Consider the following 16,674-nt stretch of genomic DNA (forward strand, 5'->3'; position numbering starts at 1 on the left):
TCTCCTAGTGGTGCAGCAAAAGCAGCTGCTTTTTCTCAGTCTCTTTGTTTTCTCTCCTTGGCCTCCTCCTCATCATGGCTATAGAATACTGAGGAGGTTATTCTTACTAACATCTCAAGTGAGCTATCTGGGGTGAAAGCCATTCTTTGTAGCTTTTTCTCTCCAGGAGGACACTATTTCTTATGTCCCCACGTCATCAGAAATGATTTGTTCCCTGAACATGGATCCACAGTTTCCTTTAGGCTTTCCTTTGGGCTCCTTTTTTCCTCTTTTCCTTCCCTTTGCCTGTAAACTTCCCATTGCTAAGGACCCATCTGACACTCTCCTTTTGAGGCAAGGGATCCAGCCCTCCTCGGGAGGTGAACGTTCCCACTGAATCTTGTCTTCTGGAAGGTCCTGTCATACAGCCACCACCCTAATCGTAGTTACACACACCTCCTACATTCCCACAGTACTGCAGAAATTCTCCTACTGTGCCCGTATCATTCTTACAATTTACCTGCCCTTCCCACGACTCTAAGCTCCCTAAAGGCAGAACATGTGTAGCTCTTGTTCACAGGTGAGTACCCAAGCCCAAGACTGAACTGGCACTTCGTATTAGCTCACCAAAGAAGCAGAGGGGAGTGAGGAAAGAGTAAGGCAGCCATACCCCCTGTGTCGATATGCTCTTTAGAGTTTATGCTATTATTTCCACTCCTGCTTCCTCAACCATTGTCCCCAGGCAGACTGAGTCACCGGTCTAGCTAGGTTTTACATTCCTCTATACAGGCAGCAACGTGTGGCATATCTATCTGCTCCACCTGACTAAACTTTTTGAGGGAAATGATCGTGTTGACATCCAGAAAATAGTGCGGGTAAGGAGTAATCTTATAATTTTATTTTATTGTCTTTTATTTTATTGTCTTTTTGAGACAGGGTCTCGCTGTGCAGTTCAGGCTGGCCTTGAGCTCACTTTTTAGCCCAGGCTGGCCTCGAACTCTCAATGATCCTCCTGCCTCAGCCTCCCGAGTGCTGGGATTACAGGCGTGCGGCACCACGCCTGGCAAATCTTACAATTTTAAAAAGCTAAATTATAAAGTATTCGTAGGCAGGAATCCTAACTACCTTTCGTTTAAGTAGACCCTAAGCAAATCCAAGTGAGCTCAGTCACAGTGTCTTCATTATAAATTGGAACCAGTGGGCCCGTGTTGGCAGCCCAGCTGGGTGAGGGACCAGATGATGGGTGAGTTATCATCTCTGTAGGCCCTTCCTCCCCGTAACGGGACTGTGGTCCTGCATGGCTTCGTAAACGGCGCCGAGCGCTACGTCAGTGGTAGTGTTCGCTATCACCGGTAGTGGTGTCTTGTTAAGCTTTGGGTAAGGACTGCGGAACTCGAGGGAGGACGGCCCTGGCGGGTGCCCGGAAGACAACTGATGTGCACCCCGCCCCAGGACTCGCAGCTCCCGCCCCTAACCCGCTTTTGTGGAGTTCTAAGGCCCCTCCCACCTCGCTCCAGAGGCAAGAGGTGGGTTTGGCTGAGGTCGGGGGCTCAGGTCCGGGACCCATTCCACCTGACCTGCTGCGCGACATGGCTGAGCTCGCTGTCAGGGCTTCCTCTGCCAGAAGCCCCACCTGCAAAATGGCTTCAAAGTGCTTCCAGCCTATAGCCAGTCCTCTTCCAACTTCTCGACGCGGACGCTATCTCCCACCGAGACTACGGCTCCCTCACAAGCCAGCACTGACGGACGACAGCACCAAGCCAAACACCGGGGTTGCCAGGGGTGTGCCCCACTTCCGCCCCACAGCTCGGAAGTGCCCTCGATCTCGCGAGACCCGGTGGCGGGTGGGGTCTGGCTACTCTCGCGAGACCAGGAGGATCGGCGCGGGGTAGCTGTGCGCAGTGTGGAGGTCGTTGGAGTCACTTAGTCGGCCAGCTCCTGCACCTGCGGCTCCGTTCCCAACCCTCTCTAAGCATGCTGTCCGCCCTCGCCCGGCCCACCTGCGCCGCTCTTCGCCGCAGCTTCAGCACCTCGGCCCAGGTAGGCTCCGCGAAGGGCGGCGTGCGGCGGGGGATCCGGGCCGCGTGCGTCCCGGGCTCGCGCGCATTGCTGACCCCTCGGCCAGCCTGGACTGCACGGCCGCCGGCGCTGTCTGAAGGGACGAGATGAGGGTGGCGCAATAGGTCAGCGCTGACGCCGGGCGGGCAGTGTAGAGGAAAAACCCTGGGAGAGGGGCCAAGTGGCCCAGCTTTGAAGAGGGTGCATTTATTTAGCAGAGCCCTCTCAGGTCACCCCCCGCCCCCGGACTCTGGGAAAGTCTGCGCTTGCCCTGCACCCCTTCGGGGTTGGGAAGCCAGAATTCTAGGTCCGGAAGTAACTTGAGTCTTTGTGCAGCTTTCCGTTGCGTTGTCATAGCTAATCTCGCTCTTCTTGCAGCGTCCGTGAATTGTGCGTGAATAGGAGAAATCGTGTGTAATACTAACTCCATAGTACAGGCCGACTGAGCCCCCCACGGTGAGAGGACTGGGCCAAACAAAGTTACACAGTCATCTGGCCAGAGGATTCAAGCTCAGCCCTCCTGGCCCCTGTCAGTGGACCACCCGCTAAGAGTTTGAACATTATGTTTTAAGAACCCTTTTAGCCTGGCGTGGTGGTGCACCCCTGTAATCCCAGCACCCGGGAGGCTGAGGCAGGAGGATCCTTGTGAGTTCGAGGCCAGCTCGGGCTACAAAGTGAGCTTGAGGCCAGCCTGAACTGCATAGCGAGACCCTGTCTCAAAAAAGACAAAAAAAAAAAAGAACGCTTTGAAGAATCTACCCTCCTGTGAGCAGACTACGCCTTCCCTGATATGTTTTAACAGCGCAGGACTTGGCCTGGGCCCATTTAAGCCTAAGCTATTTTTAGCCATCTAGGAGAGTGGTTCTCAAACCCGGTGTATATCAGAACTACGGGAAACCAGAAAAGTACTGAGGCCCGGACTCCTTGCAGAAAGATAAGACATGGGCCTCTATTTTCATCAGGTGCTTCCAGTACAGCAGAAGTTTGAGAACCCAGGAGATGCCTGCATTAAATATCATGTCCAAAAGGGAAATGATTAAAAGAGGTTCCAAGTTTTTATTTAGGTTATGTCTTTCCTTTCCCTGTACAATCATTTCATTACAAAAATAAAGATATAAATAAATATATCGAGCACTATATGTCTGCTTGCCAACCTTGTGCTGGGTGCTGCAGGGGATACCAGGGTGAGTGAGAAGATGGGCCAGAAATGAGTTCTCTTAGGACAGGGGGAATTGGTGAAGATTGATGCTGAGGAGGGAAGACAGGGAAGAATGTAAGCAGATAGGGGGAGTGGTGGGGTTTTTTGGTTTGTGGGGCTGGGGATTGAACACAGGGCCTTGCATATGCTAGCCACACGCTTTACCGCTGAGCTACAACTGCCGCCCAGGAGGATCACCTTCATGTACAACATCCTTGCTGATGCTAGGCGCTGGAAATATTATAGTGAACAGAACAAAAAATTCCCATTCTCGGGCTGGGGATATAGCTGAGTGGCATAAGCACCTGCCTGGCAAGCACAAGGTCCTGAGATCCCCGCTACCACCACAGGGGAGGAAAAAAAAATTCCTGTTCTCCTGACATTTACCATGTATTTCATTATTGTTTATTTCTCTTATAAAGGATCAGTGATGAATGAGTACAGAACAAATAAAGTAAGGGGAGGAGGGGTCAACAAGAGGTTTGCAATTTTAGATCAGTCAGTTTATGTGACATTTCAGGAAAGCCCAGAAGGAAGCAGAGGTCATATCATATAGTGTTCCAGGCAGGGGGACCCCTGGGGTGCTTGAGAATACCAAGAGGCCTCTATAGTTCTAGAGAAGGCAGTGGCAGGAATGATGCAGCAGGCCTTGTACAACTAGCATTTTCTCAGAAACAGGGTAGCCTTTTGAGTTTTTGAGCAAAGTAATCACTTGCTTATATGCTCATTTTAATCAGTCATTAAGGCAGGTTAAGAGTTGTGATCTGGGTAACCGCTGTGGACATGGCAAAAAGTTACTGAAGTCTGGATATTTGTTGCCTGTAGAGGCATCAGGATTTGGTGATTTCATTCGATGAAGAGTAGGAGAGAGTGCAGAGTCAGAGATGACACTAAGATTTGGGACTTAGAGTTGGTATTTTCCAAGATGGGCAGAGGCTTCTGAAACAGCAGGTTGGGGCAGGGTAAAGATTCTGGAACTCAGTTTTAGATGTGTTAAGTTTTAAATGCCAACTGGGTATCCGAGAGGAGATGTTGAAGAGGCTGCTAAATTAGTCAGAAAAGTAGACTTGAGCCAATGGTGCATTGACCTTCAGGCTTTGGATTGTGTATCCTCAACAGTAAAAATGTGGTGCACACCGTCTGGGTAGATCTTTTTCCACGTATATACTAATAAATGCATCGTAATAGAAACACAGAAACAAGTTGAGAAGCAAACCATAACAAACTTACATTTTAAAGCAGACCTGTAGATGGAGAATTAGAGTATATCCATTTTCAGAACAGTTGCTAAGCAGTGTGCTGTTGATAGCCATGCCCCAGCCCAGTAAAGGTCAGCAGGCTTGGAGGACAGCTCTTTCATAAAGACTTCAGGAACTAACCATTGTAACCTCAAAGATCTTCCTTTTGTTTCAGTGCAGTGTAGAGATCCCACTGGTGAGGGTCGTGTTTTTGCAGCATAAACTTAAATTGATAAAGCCAGGCATGGTGGCGCACGCCTGCAATCCCAGCACTCTGGAGGCTGAGGCAGGAGGATTGTTGTGAGTTCGAGACCAGCCTGGGCTACAAAAGTGAACTCAAGGCCAGCCTGAACTGCATAGCAAGACCCTGTCTCAAAAAGACCAAAAAAAAACTTAAGTTGATAAATGTGAGCAAACAGGAACATTGCCTCAACCCAGAGAAAGCAAAGAAATTAGGAAGTTACCTCCCTCCCCAACCCCAGTTGTGCTCATTTCGTGTACTATGTGGGACTGATCTATTCAAGAACCCTTGGGAGAGAGCCCCAGGTTGGTCTGTTACTTAGTAGTGTTTAATTCTTGGTTAGATAAAAATAAAAACACAACTTTTGATCTTGTCATCCTTTTTCCCTCTTGAGATTGTCTTAAGCTGCCCACTTTGGAACTGCTGCTGTGGTCAGCAGCCTTGGAAGCCAGGCCAGGGCGTGGCACAGGAGGAGCTTCTTTAGATTCTGTGCAAGGGAGTGAATGAAGGAAGCTTAAGATGTTAGGAGGGAGGGCCTGGAGGTGGAACCAGATACCTAAGTAGAGGACAGAATGGGGATGGACAGATAGAGCAGGTTGGGGTGGTGTTTGAGATGCCACCTCACTCACGTCCTGATTGGATGGCTCTGATGTGGGAGAAGGAAGAAGTAGAAGATGGTTCTAGAAATCTAGTATCAGCTGAGTAGAAATGCCGCTTGGTAAGAGGTAGGCGAAGAGGACATAGATGGACATTTGGACGTGTGGGACAGTGCAATGCCTAGCAGAATTGGAACTGTAGGACTGGAGTCTGGGAATTCCTAAGATGTGAGGCAAGGCCCAGAGTGGATTGAGAATGCCAGGCTTCAGGTCTGGGTTGGTCCAGCTAGCTAAGATTTCTAGGAATTCAGGGGTCCACCTTTGAGGCACCACTGAAAAACAGAAAAGCTAGCCAGGTGTGGCACCACACGTTATCCTAGCTACTTGGGACACTGAGGCTGGGAGACTGCTTGAGTTTAGAAGTTTGAGATCAGCCTAGGCAACGATAGTAAGACCCATCTCAAAAAAGAGGGGGTTTGGTCAGTGGTAGAGAAGTTGCCCAGCGTGTGTGAGACCCTGGGTTTGATCCCCATCATCACACACGAAAAACATCCCAGAACCTGTCTGAATTCAAATTTTGGTTGCTTTTAGATTTAATTTCATAAGCAGAAAAACACTGTTAAGTTGTCTTGGTTTTGGTACTTGATAGCCAAAGCGTATCATTACCTAGCATTGTTTGTTTTTTGTTTTTTGGGTTTTTTTTGGGGGGGGGCGGTACCGGGAATCAAACTTAGGACCTCAGGCTTATCAGGCAAGCACTTATGCCGCTATATCCCCGGCCCTTAGCATTGGTTATTGTAGACTGCATGGTCAGCCCTCCATAACTGCAGGGTCCACATTCACAGATTAATCCAACCTCAGATGGAAATTTCAAAAAGAAAAATACTGTGTCTGTACTGAACATGTACAAATTCACAGTTGTCATTCACTAAACAGTACAATATAACTATTCTGTTAGCATTTACATTGTGTTAGGTTTTATAAGTTAACTACATAGGGGGATATGCAAATATGACTGGGGATTTTGGTATGGGGTGCCCTAGAGCTAATCCCCCAAAGATACCCAGAGACAGCTGTACTTCTCTTCCAGCTCTTTTCCTCTCACTCCATTTGACACCCCCCCCCCGCAACACACACACACACACACACACACACAAACACACACACACTCACACACACTCCTTCTCCCCAAAACTGGCAAGGTCTTCATTCTTGCCACCCCCACATGCCTGTTGTTAGGATCTCAGTTTGTGTAGAGTTTTTAAAACTGTGGATTAAAGGTAAGGTTATTATCAGCCCAGCTGCCTGATTGATCACAGCAAGTTTGGTTTCTTTTTTCTTTTCTGAGACAGGGTCTCACTATATAGTCCAGGCCGGCCTTGAACTCACTATGTAGCCCAGGCTGGACTCGAACTTCCAGTGATCCCCCTTGCCTCGGCCTCCTGAGGGCTGAGATTACAAGTGTGCAGCACCAAGCTTGGCCACAGCAGCTCTTTGTATCTTTCCAGAAGAACCTGAGAGCTATCCTAACGTCTGTAGTCATGTTCTCCCCATTTGAAACTGGACCAATTGAAACAATTCTACCAGAATAAAACTGGGAGAAATAGGACTGTGTGTGGCTTTGGCATCACTTTAATAAAAGAAGCCCAGGGCCAGATTCTGCAGAATTCTTGTAATGCTGATTGTGTCCTGAAAGTCGTTTCTCTCCTACCTCTTTTCAGAACAATGCTAAAGTAGCCGTGCTCGGAGCTTCTGGAGGAATCGGGCAGCCCCTGTCACTCCTCCTCAAGAACAGCCCCTTAGTGAGCCGCCTGACCCTCTACGATATCGCGCACACACCTGGAGTGGCTGCGGACCTGAGCCACATTGAGACCAGGGCCACTGTGAAAGGTACGGGGGAGCCCTCCCCAGAAACGCTACCGTCTTCCCTGTGGATCCAAGTTCAAGAATAAGATCTTAGATAAAGCTAGATGTTTACACACTGGGTGTGGGGGGGTGTTCCATGTTCATTTTAGAATTAGATTTTAAACACAGTTTTGGACTTGGCTCTATGAAAATTTATAAACAGCAGTGTCTTAGAAAAACAAAGTGGTCCAATTTTCCCAATTTTTACTTCTGCTAATTCGAAAAGTAGTATGAGGATGAGGAAGGGGAAGTGTCCGAAGACCCTCGGGGGCAACAGGAGGTGCCATCCCCCAGTGTGCCACAGGCTGCCTTTCCTCCACCCCCAGTGCTCCGCTGGCCCGTGATGCCTTAGCAGGCTCCACCCTTCCTCCCTGGTGGACCGTTTGCAGTTGCATGTAGTTGTATACCCTGAGTGTTTGACCTTCACAGCATAGCAGGGTTTATTCATGTCATGATTTAAAAATTCAGTTTTAAAATCACTTTTAAAGCTGTCCTGTAATTTAATCACTTGTTTATTAGACCCATACTGATGGCCATTGGGCTGTTTATAAATTGTGATAGATATCTTTACATCTTCTTCTTAGAGTACTAACAGTCGAATCCGTGGGTGTAAATATTTCAGAGCCTTTACTATAAAGTACCAGCTGCTGTCTAGGAAGGTTATGGTCATGCCGTCCCCAGCTAACAGTGGGCGAGGCGACCCTAGTCAGTCTTCCGCTGCTGTGCACGGCTGGGAGCCGGACACACATGTGCATGCACCTCCCACGGTGCGTCTGACCTTGCCTGACCATTTTCTGGGAGCTGGATATGTGAGTTTCTCAGCGCTCTTACAGTAAGGGAAAAGTTAACATCAGCAAACTTTATACATCATAGAGGATTTCCCTGCAGTGTTCCAAAGCATACTTTTGTCCCTAGGTATAGGAGTAAACAGAATCAGTACAGATGCTTAGGGTTCCTGATGATCAGCCAAGGGCGTCCTCTCTTGGGCCTTCAGCTGTGCCCTCTGTTTGACACCTACTCTAAGGAGTTCTATGGGGTGACACCGCAGTGGGTACATAGCTATTCTGTCAAGGCCCAGCTTGACGTGGACCAGTGAGTGACTGGGTTTGGTTTTGTGGAAACTGAGGATGCATCTATTCTGAAGGGGGCTGTTCTTGCCACGCAATCTGTGCACTCACCAGCAGTCATTGTCACTTCACGGGTGGGGCCTCTAGCCCTTGCTAAGGCCAAGTGTGGGCCACACTTCCCAGGCTTTGTCCCTGAGAGGTGGTAACCTCTCTGGATCAGAGAAGATGTGATGTCTTTTGTCGGTGTCTTTCCTAGGCTACCTCGGACCTGAGCAGCTACCAGACTGCCTAAAAGGCTGTGATGTTGTGGTCATTCCCGCTGGAGTCCCCAGAAAACCAGGTCTGTGTTCAAGGCTTGCCTGCCACCTCCTCCTACATTGGCTGCGAAGGGGGCTTTCCATTCAGAGTGGACCTAATCCGTCACTCTGCTACAGAAACTGGCAAGGGCTCCCCATTCATCGCCTGGGGTTCAAGGTCACGCCCAGACCGGTATTTAAAGCCAGCAGTGTCTGCTGTGTTCTCCCCAGCTCCAGTGTCTCGCTGTTCTTGTTGTACCTGGAACGCCCCTTCCTATACCCAGCTCCACCTTGGGATTCCTGCTAATCCCCGATGACCCTTCTCAGCCATCACCTCGGCTGCCTCCCCGCTCCCCACAGACCTCTGTCCTCGGCTTGCCACCCTGGGTTGTTGTCCCTGCAGACAGTTGTTGGAAAAGGGAGCCCTGTTTTGCTCCATTATAATTTCCTGTAATAGTGAACGCCCAGCGCTTGGCAACTATTTGGAGATTCTTGATATTCTTCATGAATGTCTTGTGCTGGATCATTTCAGGCATGACACGGGATGACCTGTTCAATACCAACGCCACGATTGTGGCCACCTTGACTGCTGCCTGTGCCCAGCACTGCCCTGAAGCCATGATCTGCATCATTGCCAACCCGGTGAGTGCAGGCGGTCGTGTGCTGCGTTTGCAGCTCCCAGCTGGCAGCAGAAGTGTGTTGCTGTGCTTGTGGGAAAAGCAGCAGATCCGTGTGGGCGGGACGTCGAGCACACTGATAAGAGGTCCTGAAACTTACTTCTGCTGAATGAGTTTGAGTGTCGATCTTCACCGACTGTGTGTCTTTGGACAGATCACCTCCCCACTTAGTTTCCCCACCTGGAAACGCATTCATTCTCAGGGATCCTTTCAGCTGTGGTCATGGCAGCCCGTGGGCTCCTTTCTTTATTATATTCTACTTGAGGTTTGCAGTTTCTGGGTTTCTGTCATCCTGTCTCCTGACATTGATACATACCACACCTGCCTGGCCATGTGCTGGGCCACGTGAGAGGACAGCACTGGTCCCCGGGCCTGAGCTGCAGGGCTTTGGGTTGTTTTTAACGGCCGTCCTCTGCTTCCTTGCCTCCTGGTGTATCTGGGTCTTGATCTGAGTAAAAGAAGGACCTGTGTGAAAATGCAGTGACAGTGACAGCAGGATGAGGCTGCTATGTGCACAGAGCCTGTGCTTCTGGCCTCAGACAAAAATCTTACCTTCCCTCTTCCTCGCCTTCCTCGGGTGAGTGGAAAAGTCGACAGTAGCAGTTCCTTTTGTTGGGAACTAGCAGGTGCCTGTTCTACACCTGGCTGTTTTGTTTCACTTTATCATTTTCTCTGTGTACCAGGTAACGTGTTAAGCATTTACCCTATGTTAAGTCATTTCGCAATAGCACAATCGCCTTCACAGTAAGGTAGTTATCATTTTTAGGTGCTAGGGAGTTCACGTGACTTGCCCAGGGTACAACTCAGGAGGTCGAGATGGGATTTGAGCCTAGTCCATCAGCTTTTAGTAAGACCTGGCCAAGTGGAAGGGCCCCGAGAGCCGGCATCGTGTGTCCAAGATGACAGCTGATGGCCACCGAGGGAGTAAGAGTCCCCTGCAGTAAGGAATGTGTTGTTCACATGGCGTGCCTTGTCCTGTCTTGCAGGTGGCTTCCTATAAACAAAGTAACCAGATAAGGCAATTTAATTTAGCACCTTCAGTCTGGTCAGTAGTCTGAAGAAAAGACATTTCCCTTCCGTCCCTTGGCTCTGGTCTCAGAACGCAGGGTACATCATACCTGTCCCTTGGATTTGCTAGGTTAATTCCACTATCCCGATCACAGCGGAAGTTTTCAAGAAGCACGGAGTGTACAACCCCAACAGGATCTTCGGTGTGACAACCCTGGACATTGTCAGAGCCAACACTTTTGTGGCTGAGCTGAAGGTAAGGAGTGTGTCAGTGTTTGGGTCCCCTTTTTTAACTTCTTCAGCCACTCTTGCCCTTTTAGTGGCACAGAAGATGACAGGGCACTTAGACCTAAACACTTAAATGTTTTTTAAACCAGGCATGGTGGCGCAGGCCTGTAATCCCAGCACTCTGGGAAGCTGAGACAGGGAGATCACAAGTTTGAGTCCCACCTGGGCAACTTAGTGTCTCAAAAATTTTTTTAAAAATTTTTAGAAGGGGCCCTGAGGATTTAAATCCCCATTACATGCATATGTACATACATACGTACGTACATAAACATATTTGGGTTTGTCCCCTTAGGGAATAGCCATTACTGCTGTTGGGAGGGGATCCAGGCAGCAGGTTCGTGTGAGCTCAGATTGCCCATAGGCTGCCTGGTTCCACTCCCTCTGCCTTTGACCTCTTCTCAGTTGCATCGAGTCTCAGACTTTCCTGGGTTTCTGGGTGGCCATACTTGGATCATGCTCCCCTGTCTCCCCCTTCTCAGTGCCTGTAGAAAGTGGGGCTACCAGGGTTCACCCACTAGTCCTTAGACAAAGGGTGGCAAAGTCAGCACACATGATGAACTCAGAAAAGTTCCACAAATCCTAAGATACCGGAACTGTTGTCCATGGCCTCTAGCTCTGGCTCCCTTTCCTGGGTCATCTTGTCACTGCTCACCTTGAGGGATCCAGTCCTGCCAGCTGCCTCACATCGTGGGCTGCTGGTCTGAACCAGCCAGCTTGCCTGGGGTGGCTTTGGTTTGGTGCCAGCAGCCAGTCTGGAGTCCCTGGTGCCTTATACAACGTGCTTGTGAATCACTTTGGTTGTGGATCCAGCAGACCCACTTCCTCTGGGATCAGAAAGTGTCCCTGTTGAGCCCTCGAGCCATTGTGTTCTGACTCTGCAGATAAGGAGGGCCTCAGAAGCAGGGAGTGTCTTGACACGGCTTGGTGGCAGATGCACACAGGACTCTTGGGCCCACACCTTACTTCCTGTGCCCCTTACCTCATTCCACCAGACCCCCACTTTACTGCATACTGCAGCTCCAGTATAAGGCCTTGCTCTAGATGTTGGGGTCACAGAGAGCCATAGATGTGGCCTCCATGCTTGGGGGCTCCAAGCAGTGAAGGGGCAAGAGACGCGGGAATTCAGGAGACAGTGGATTGTGCACATAGGGCTGGCGTGTGGTACAACCCATGGGGAAACTGAACCTGAGAGTGGACTGGCAGGGCCGGCGCACCTGTGCCCTTCTGCGGTCCTGCCCATCGGGGAAGGTGGCGTGGCCTTGGGAGCTGCTCGCTTCTGTGTCATCAGCACACACAGCCCAGATTCTACTTAGTCCGTCGGTAGAAACACCTAGCTCATAGGTTCTTGGGGACCGTGTGCCTCGGATTATCAAGAGAGCCTCTAGCGAGCCCTGCTAACCTGGGCCATGGTATTTTGATCACATTGTTTTGTTCTTTCCATCCCGATGAATTTGAGGTGCCAGACTTGTCACCCCTGCATATCTGGGAGTGGGTTTGACTTTTTTCCCTGAAATGAGGGGAAAGAAGTTTGACTTGTCTGTGACAGTGTGGGGCTCACCTGGAGAATGACACGTCTGGAAAAGAGCACGGCCACCCTGTGCTTTTAAGAAGATGTCGGGCTGGTAGGGGACCGGCCAGGGCAAGTCCCAGCTCACTGTGCAGAGGAGCCTGTGGGGACATCACCAGGCAACAGGCTGGCCCTCCCGCACCTGCTCGCAGTGACCTCTGCCGAGTGGCAGGGCCCGGACACTGAGCAGGGCTGGGGCTAGACAGCATCTTCCCGATTCCTTTGTTTGCTTCTGCTTTTGTGGGTTTCCTGGTATCGGTGCTTGAAGTAGACATGGCATGTTTTCTGCTTGGGAGCTTGCTGTCTGTTAATCAAGCTGCACACTTTGGTGAGCAGGGATTGGATCCGGCTCGGGTCAACGTTCCTGTCATTGGCGGCCATGCTGGAAAGACCATCATCCCCCTGATCTCTCAGGTACGTGCGCGTGACACTGCAGGAAGCCTTAAGGTCATGAGCACCTTCACAAGGCCTCTTTGGAAGGAATGGCGGGGATGTGTAGGGACACCCCTACCGCACCCCAGCTGTCTAGGGCTTTCCTGACTGACCATGAGGCCGTGTGGAGTCAGAACAGCTGGTCCATAATCAGAGCCATGTGGGAAACGTCTCTGGGTTGGCTTAGGTCAGAGTGGGCAAAGTGCTTTGTTTAAAAGTAAGGTGAGACAAGGCTAGCACCTCCAAGAATGAGATCTGTCACATCAGCCTCAAAGACCTGGGAAGAACAGTACACTGAGGGGAATATCAAATTATTTGTGATGTTTTTGCCGAAATGCCTAACCTGACAAGAAGCCACAAAGAAACATCTCATATGTCCAAATCAAATACTGTGCAAGTTTAGCCGTCAGTACAAGCATCAGGAGAGATCAGGAAAAGCTGAAGAATTTGCCGGGCGTGGTGGTACACACCTGTAGTCCCAGCACTTGGGAGGCTGAGGCAGAAGGATCCTCATTAGTGTCATGAGTTTGAGACCAGCCTGAGCTACAAAGTGAGCTCAAGGCCTGTGTGAACTGCATAGCAAGACCCTGTCTCATAAAGACAACAAAAAAAAAAAAAAAAAAAAAGCTGAGGAATTTGGGATAAGCAAATGCAAGGGGGACTGCTGACCCGGAAAGGGTGCTCATGGGCAAATGAGATTGGGATAAGCTCTGTGGCTGAGGTAATGATACCCTGACATCATCCCCTGATCGATGTAATTGTACTCTGCTTGTGGAAATGTAAAAAGTTCTTTAAAAATGTGTAGGGGGGTTTATCTTCGTCTTTTCTCTGTAAAGAGGGGGCTCTTGGTTTCCTGGGCAGTGCATAGGAGGGAGCCCACCATGAGGGCAGGGATGGGTCGGGGCAGGGGCTCTGCACCAAGAGGAGCCTGAAGCTGCTCACGTGACCACGACTTGGCTTACAGTGCACCCCCAAAGTGGACTTTCCCCAAGACCAACTGGCAACGCTCATCGGGCGGATCCAGGAGGCCGGCACAGAGGTGGTAAAGGCCAAGGCCGGGGCAGGTAAAGTTGAGGGGCAGTGCCAGGGGTGGGGGCCAACACCTGAAGCCCTGGGCGTGCAGAGAAGGACTGCTGTCCCTGGGCAAAGGGCAGTGCTTTTCTGTATTGCATTTGCCCTCACTTGATAAGAAGGCTGGATAGAAGATAGCAGCTCATGGGGCTGGGGATTTAGCTCAGCGGCAAAGCGCCTGCCTGGCAAGCGCAAGGTCGTGAGTTCGGTTCCCGGTACCGGAGAAAAACCAAAAAAAAAAAAAAAAAAAAAGATAGCAGCTCAGCCAGGTGGGGCACACGCCTATAATCCCAGCACTGGGAGGCTGAGGCAGGAGGAGCGCCACAAGCTTGAGTCCAGCCTGGCCTCCATAGTGAGTTCAAGGTCACCCAACACTACATAGGGAGACTCTGACTCAGAAAAAAAAAGACAGCATCTCGGCTTGCTGGGAGAGTGGGAGGACTCAGATCAGCAAAACCAATTCCATGCCCTGCAGGACAGTAAATTGCAGGGACGCTGACTAAACTTCTCCATGGTGAGCTGGACAGTTTGCAGGTATTGGGCCTCAGAGCAGCGTCCTCTGGGTTCTGGGGCTGCAGTGCAACCAGGCTAACCAGCTTTGCTCCCCAGGCTCTGCCACCCTGTCCATGGCGTATGCTGGCGCCCGCTTTGTCTTCTCCCTTGTGGATGCGATGAACGGGAAGGAGGGCGTTGTCGAGTGCTCCTTCGTTCAGTCAAAGGAGACAGAGTGCGCCTACTTCTCCACGCCCTTGCTGCTGGGGGTACGTAATGCACGGGAGGGAGGGGAGGTGTCCTGTCCCCTGGCTCTGAGGTGCAGACGTCCTCTGCCAAGCTGTGCTGCTGCCTGGCTTGGGAGTGGGTGCAGGCTTGTGAGGGTGGGTGCACATTTCAGAATTAAGACCCAGGAGAGATCTCTTGCTAAGGAATGCACGTCTCCCTCACTGTACATCTAACAGCGGGTGCTGAGTGTGCTGAGATGCCCCGAGGGTCCCGCCCAGGGCAGCCCTGCAGGACACAGCTTCCTGCGCCAGCCCAGCACCATCTCCTGTATCTCACACACACTCATCCACACCTGGTTTTGGTGCCTGCGAAGCCTCCCTCTTCCCCAGAGGCCTGCAGGTGTTGCCGGCTGTGGCTTTTGGTTCAGGCATTGCTGATTCCTGGCTTCTCCCCCAAGCTTTCCTCCTGGACATTGGCTGGCGCTAGGATGGAGACTAGTCACAGCACTAGCTCTACGTGGCTGTTAGGGGCAGCCGAGTGGTCAGGTTAGCTCTCACTGAGTCTTCAGCAAGCAGAATCCACTGGGTCCCTTGCACCATCCTACAAGGTTCTCCTTTCAAGTGCGGCAGCTGCAGAAGTCCGGCAGGCGTCATGTTGCCTCATCCCGTGACTCCCAGGGTCTTCCTGTAGATGCTCTGTTATCAAAGATCCTGAGACGTGGCCGAGACTTTGGGGGCTCCCGGGGGTGGGTGATAGCACTGCCCAGCTAAGTTCACAACCCAGGTGTGCAGGAGAGGAGTGCGCAGGGCCAATGGCTTTGCAGGGACATTGCTGTGGAGATGTGGCCAAGACTTTGCTGTGGAGGCTTCAAGTGACACGGTGACAGGGGACATGTGTTCTGCTGACTTCATTCACCTGCTTAATTGCATTTGATTCAAGTGAATATCAGTGTTTCTTCCGTCCTTGCCCAGCTTGGGGAGGGAACTAGAACCCGGAAGCATGTGCTATCGTGTTAAGTGCTCCTAATTATGATGACTTCCTGCGCCAGGTTGCCCTCGGACTTGCTCACAGCCTGCCGGGAGGTAGAGGGAAGGCTTGTTGTGGAGATAAGGAGGCAAATTGGAAATGTAGAGATACCTGTCCAAAGTACATGTGCAGTAAACAGCAGAGACCGTGTCCCACCTAGGACGGTCTGACTGATCTCCCAGCCCGGCTCAGACCCACCGTCCGGGGTCACAGCAGCCCAGAGCCAGTGAACGTGCGCGTCTCTGCAGCACACTCATTCTTGGAAGCTTTATTCTCTAACATCGCCGCCTCCCCTCTGTCCTCCAGAAAAAAGGTCTGGAGAAGAACCTGGGCATCGGCAAGGTCTCGCCCTTTGAGGAGAAGATGATCGCCGAAGCCATTCCTGAGCTAAAAGCCTCCATCAAGAAAGGGGAAGACTTCGTCAAGAACATGAAATGAGGCTTGGTCTGCAAACAGCCGGTTTGTTAATTTATTAAGGCATCATGTCACTGTGAAGCCATTTCGGAGACCTTTGTACTTTAATTTGCGTTAATAATGGCTATCGTATCAGCATTATTACCATCCTCCCAACTCTGGCTGGTCTGTTGGCACAACAATAAAAGCAGACTTCGATTTTCTTTTTCAAGGTCCCCTCCATAGATGTGCTTTCTTCTCCGTCAGAACTGACTTCAGAATGTCTGTCGCCTCCTTTCACTACAAATCGGAACAAGGTGCTATTTTAAGTATTAGATAAAGGCATCGGTAGCTTCAAGAATCTAAACCACGTAGTAGAATAAGACGCAGTCTGTCAGTCCCTGCTCCTCTCCGCCCTGCTATTTGTACCCTTAATGTCCCCCTGTGTGGCCTGATAGGGGCGGCTCCCCGATCCCGCAGTGTCCTTTTGCTCTCATGGGTGACGAGTTCAGCAGCTAATCCAGGACCGTTTCCTGGCTGAGCCGCAGCACCGTCTTCTGTAGAAGCTGCTGCTGTCCCCGCAGCCCTCCCGACCCCCGTAGCCTGAGCTGCCGAGGAGTGGGGGGGGTGGGAGGGGCAGAGAAAGCACCAGCGGCCGAGTCCAGATTGAGGACACCAAGCTAGCAGTCGCTAAGGAAGGGGTTTCAGGTTTGCTTCAGGGCATAAAGGACTTTGTGGGGTTGAGGTATAGGGGGTGAAAGGGACATTGGTTCCCTTCAGTGCTGGGACAGTCTGTTCCCCCGAAGCTGTGGCCTGTAAAGCGGAAGCAAAGCGCCAGTCGTGAGGAGGAGCTGGCATCAGGTGGGGCGGGGTGGGGTTTTGCCAATGGCGGACGCTCGTTCACCCGATAGTCT

The 16,674-nt window shown here is 51.0% G+C and overlaps 2 protein-coding genes across 5 annotated transcripts in view; one reads left to right on the forward strand and one right to left on the reverse strand.

The window, feature by feature from the left end:
* The window catches only part of Styxl1 (serine/threonine/tyrosine interacting-like 1), a 63,811-nt gene extending 62,040 nt beyond the window's left edge, over positions 1-1,771 (reverse strand). For 2 of the 4 annotated variants that reach the window (XM_005396809.2, XM_005396808.2), the window contains exon 1: positions 1,613-1,771. Coding sequence is in view for 2 of the 4 variants with exons in the window: in XM_005396807.2 (XP_005396864.1) it covers positions 1,557-1,570 (14 nt within the window). In the remaining 2 variants the exon portion in view is untranslated. Of the gene's footprint in view, positions 1-1,556 lie in introns of all 4 variants that reach the window. The other 2 variants (XM_005396807.2, XM_005396806.2) reach the window with 1 other exon arrangement.
* A 79-nt stretch (positions 1,772-1,850) lies between these two features.
* Mdh2 (malate dehydrogenase 2, NAD (mitochondrial)) lies at positions 1,851-15,992 on the forward strand. Its single transcript, XM_005396810.2, has 9 exons — positions 1,851-2,019; positions 7,032-7,200; positions 8,539-8,622; positions 9,111-9,220; positions 10,394-10,519; positions 12,455-12,532; positions 13,515-13,614; positions 14,231-14,382; positions 15,674-15,992. The coding sequence occupies exons 1-9, from the start codon at positions 1,954-1,956 to the stop codon at positions 15,803-15,805; spliced, it is 1,017 nt and encodes a 338-aa protein (XP_005396867.1). The 5' UTR covers positions 1,851-1,953; the 3' UTR covers positions 15,806-15,992.
* The last annotated feature ends 682 nt before the right edge of the window (positions 15,993-16,674 follow it).

This window comes from Chinchilla lanigera, unplaced genomic scaffold (assembly GCF_000276665.1).
Source record: "Chinchilla lanigera isolate Chin_1 unplaced genomic scaffold, ChiLan1.0 scaffold00055, whole genome shotgun sequence".
NCBI lineage: Eukaryota > Metazoa > Chordata > Mammalia > Rodentia > Chinchillidae > Chinchilla > Chinchilla lanigera.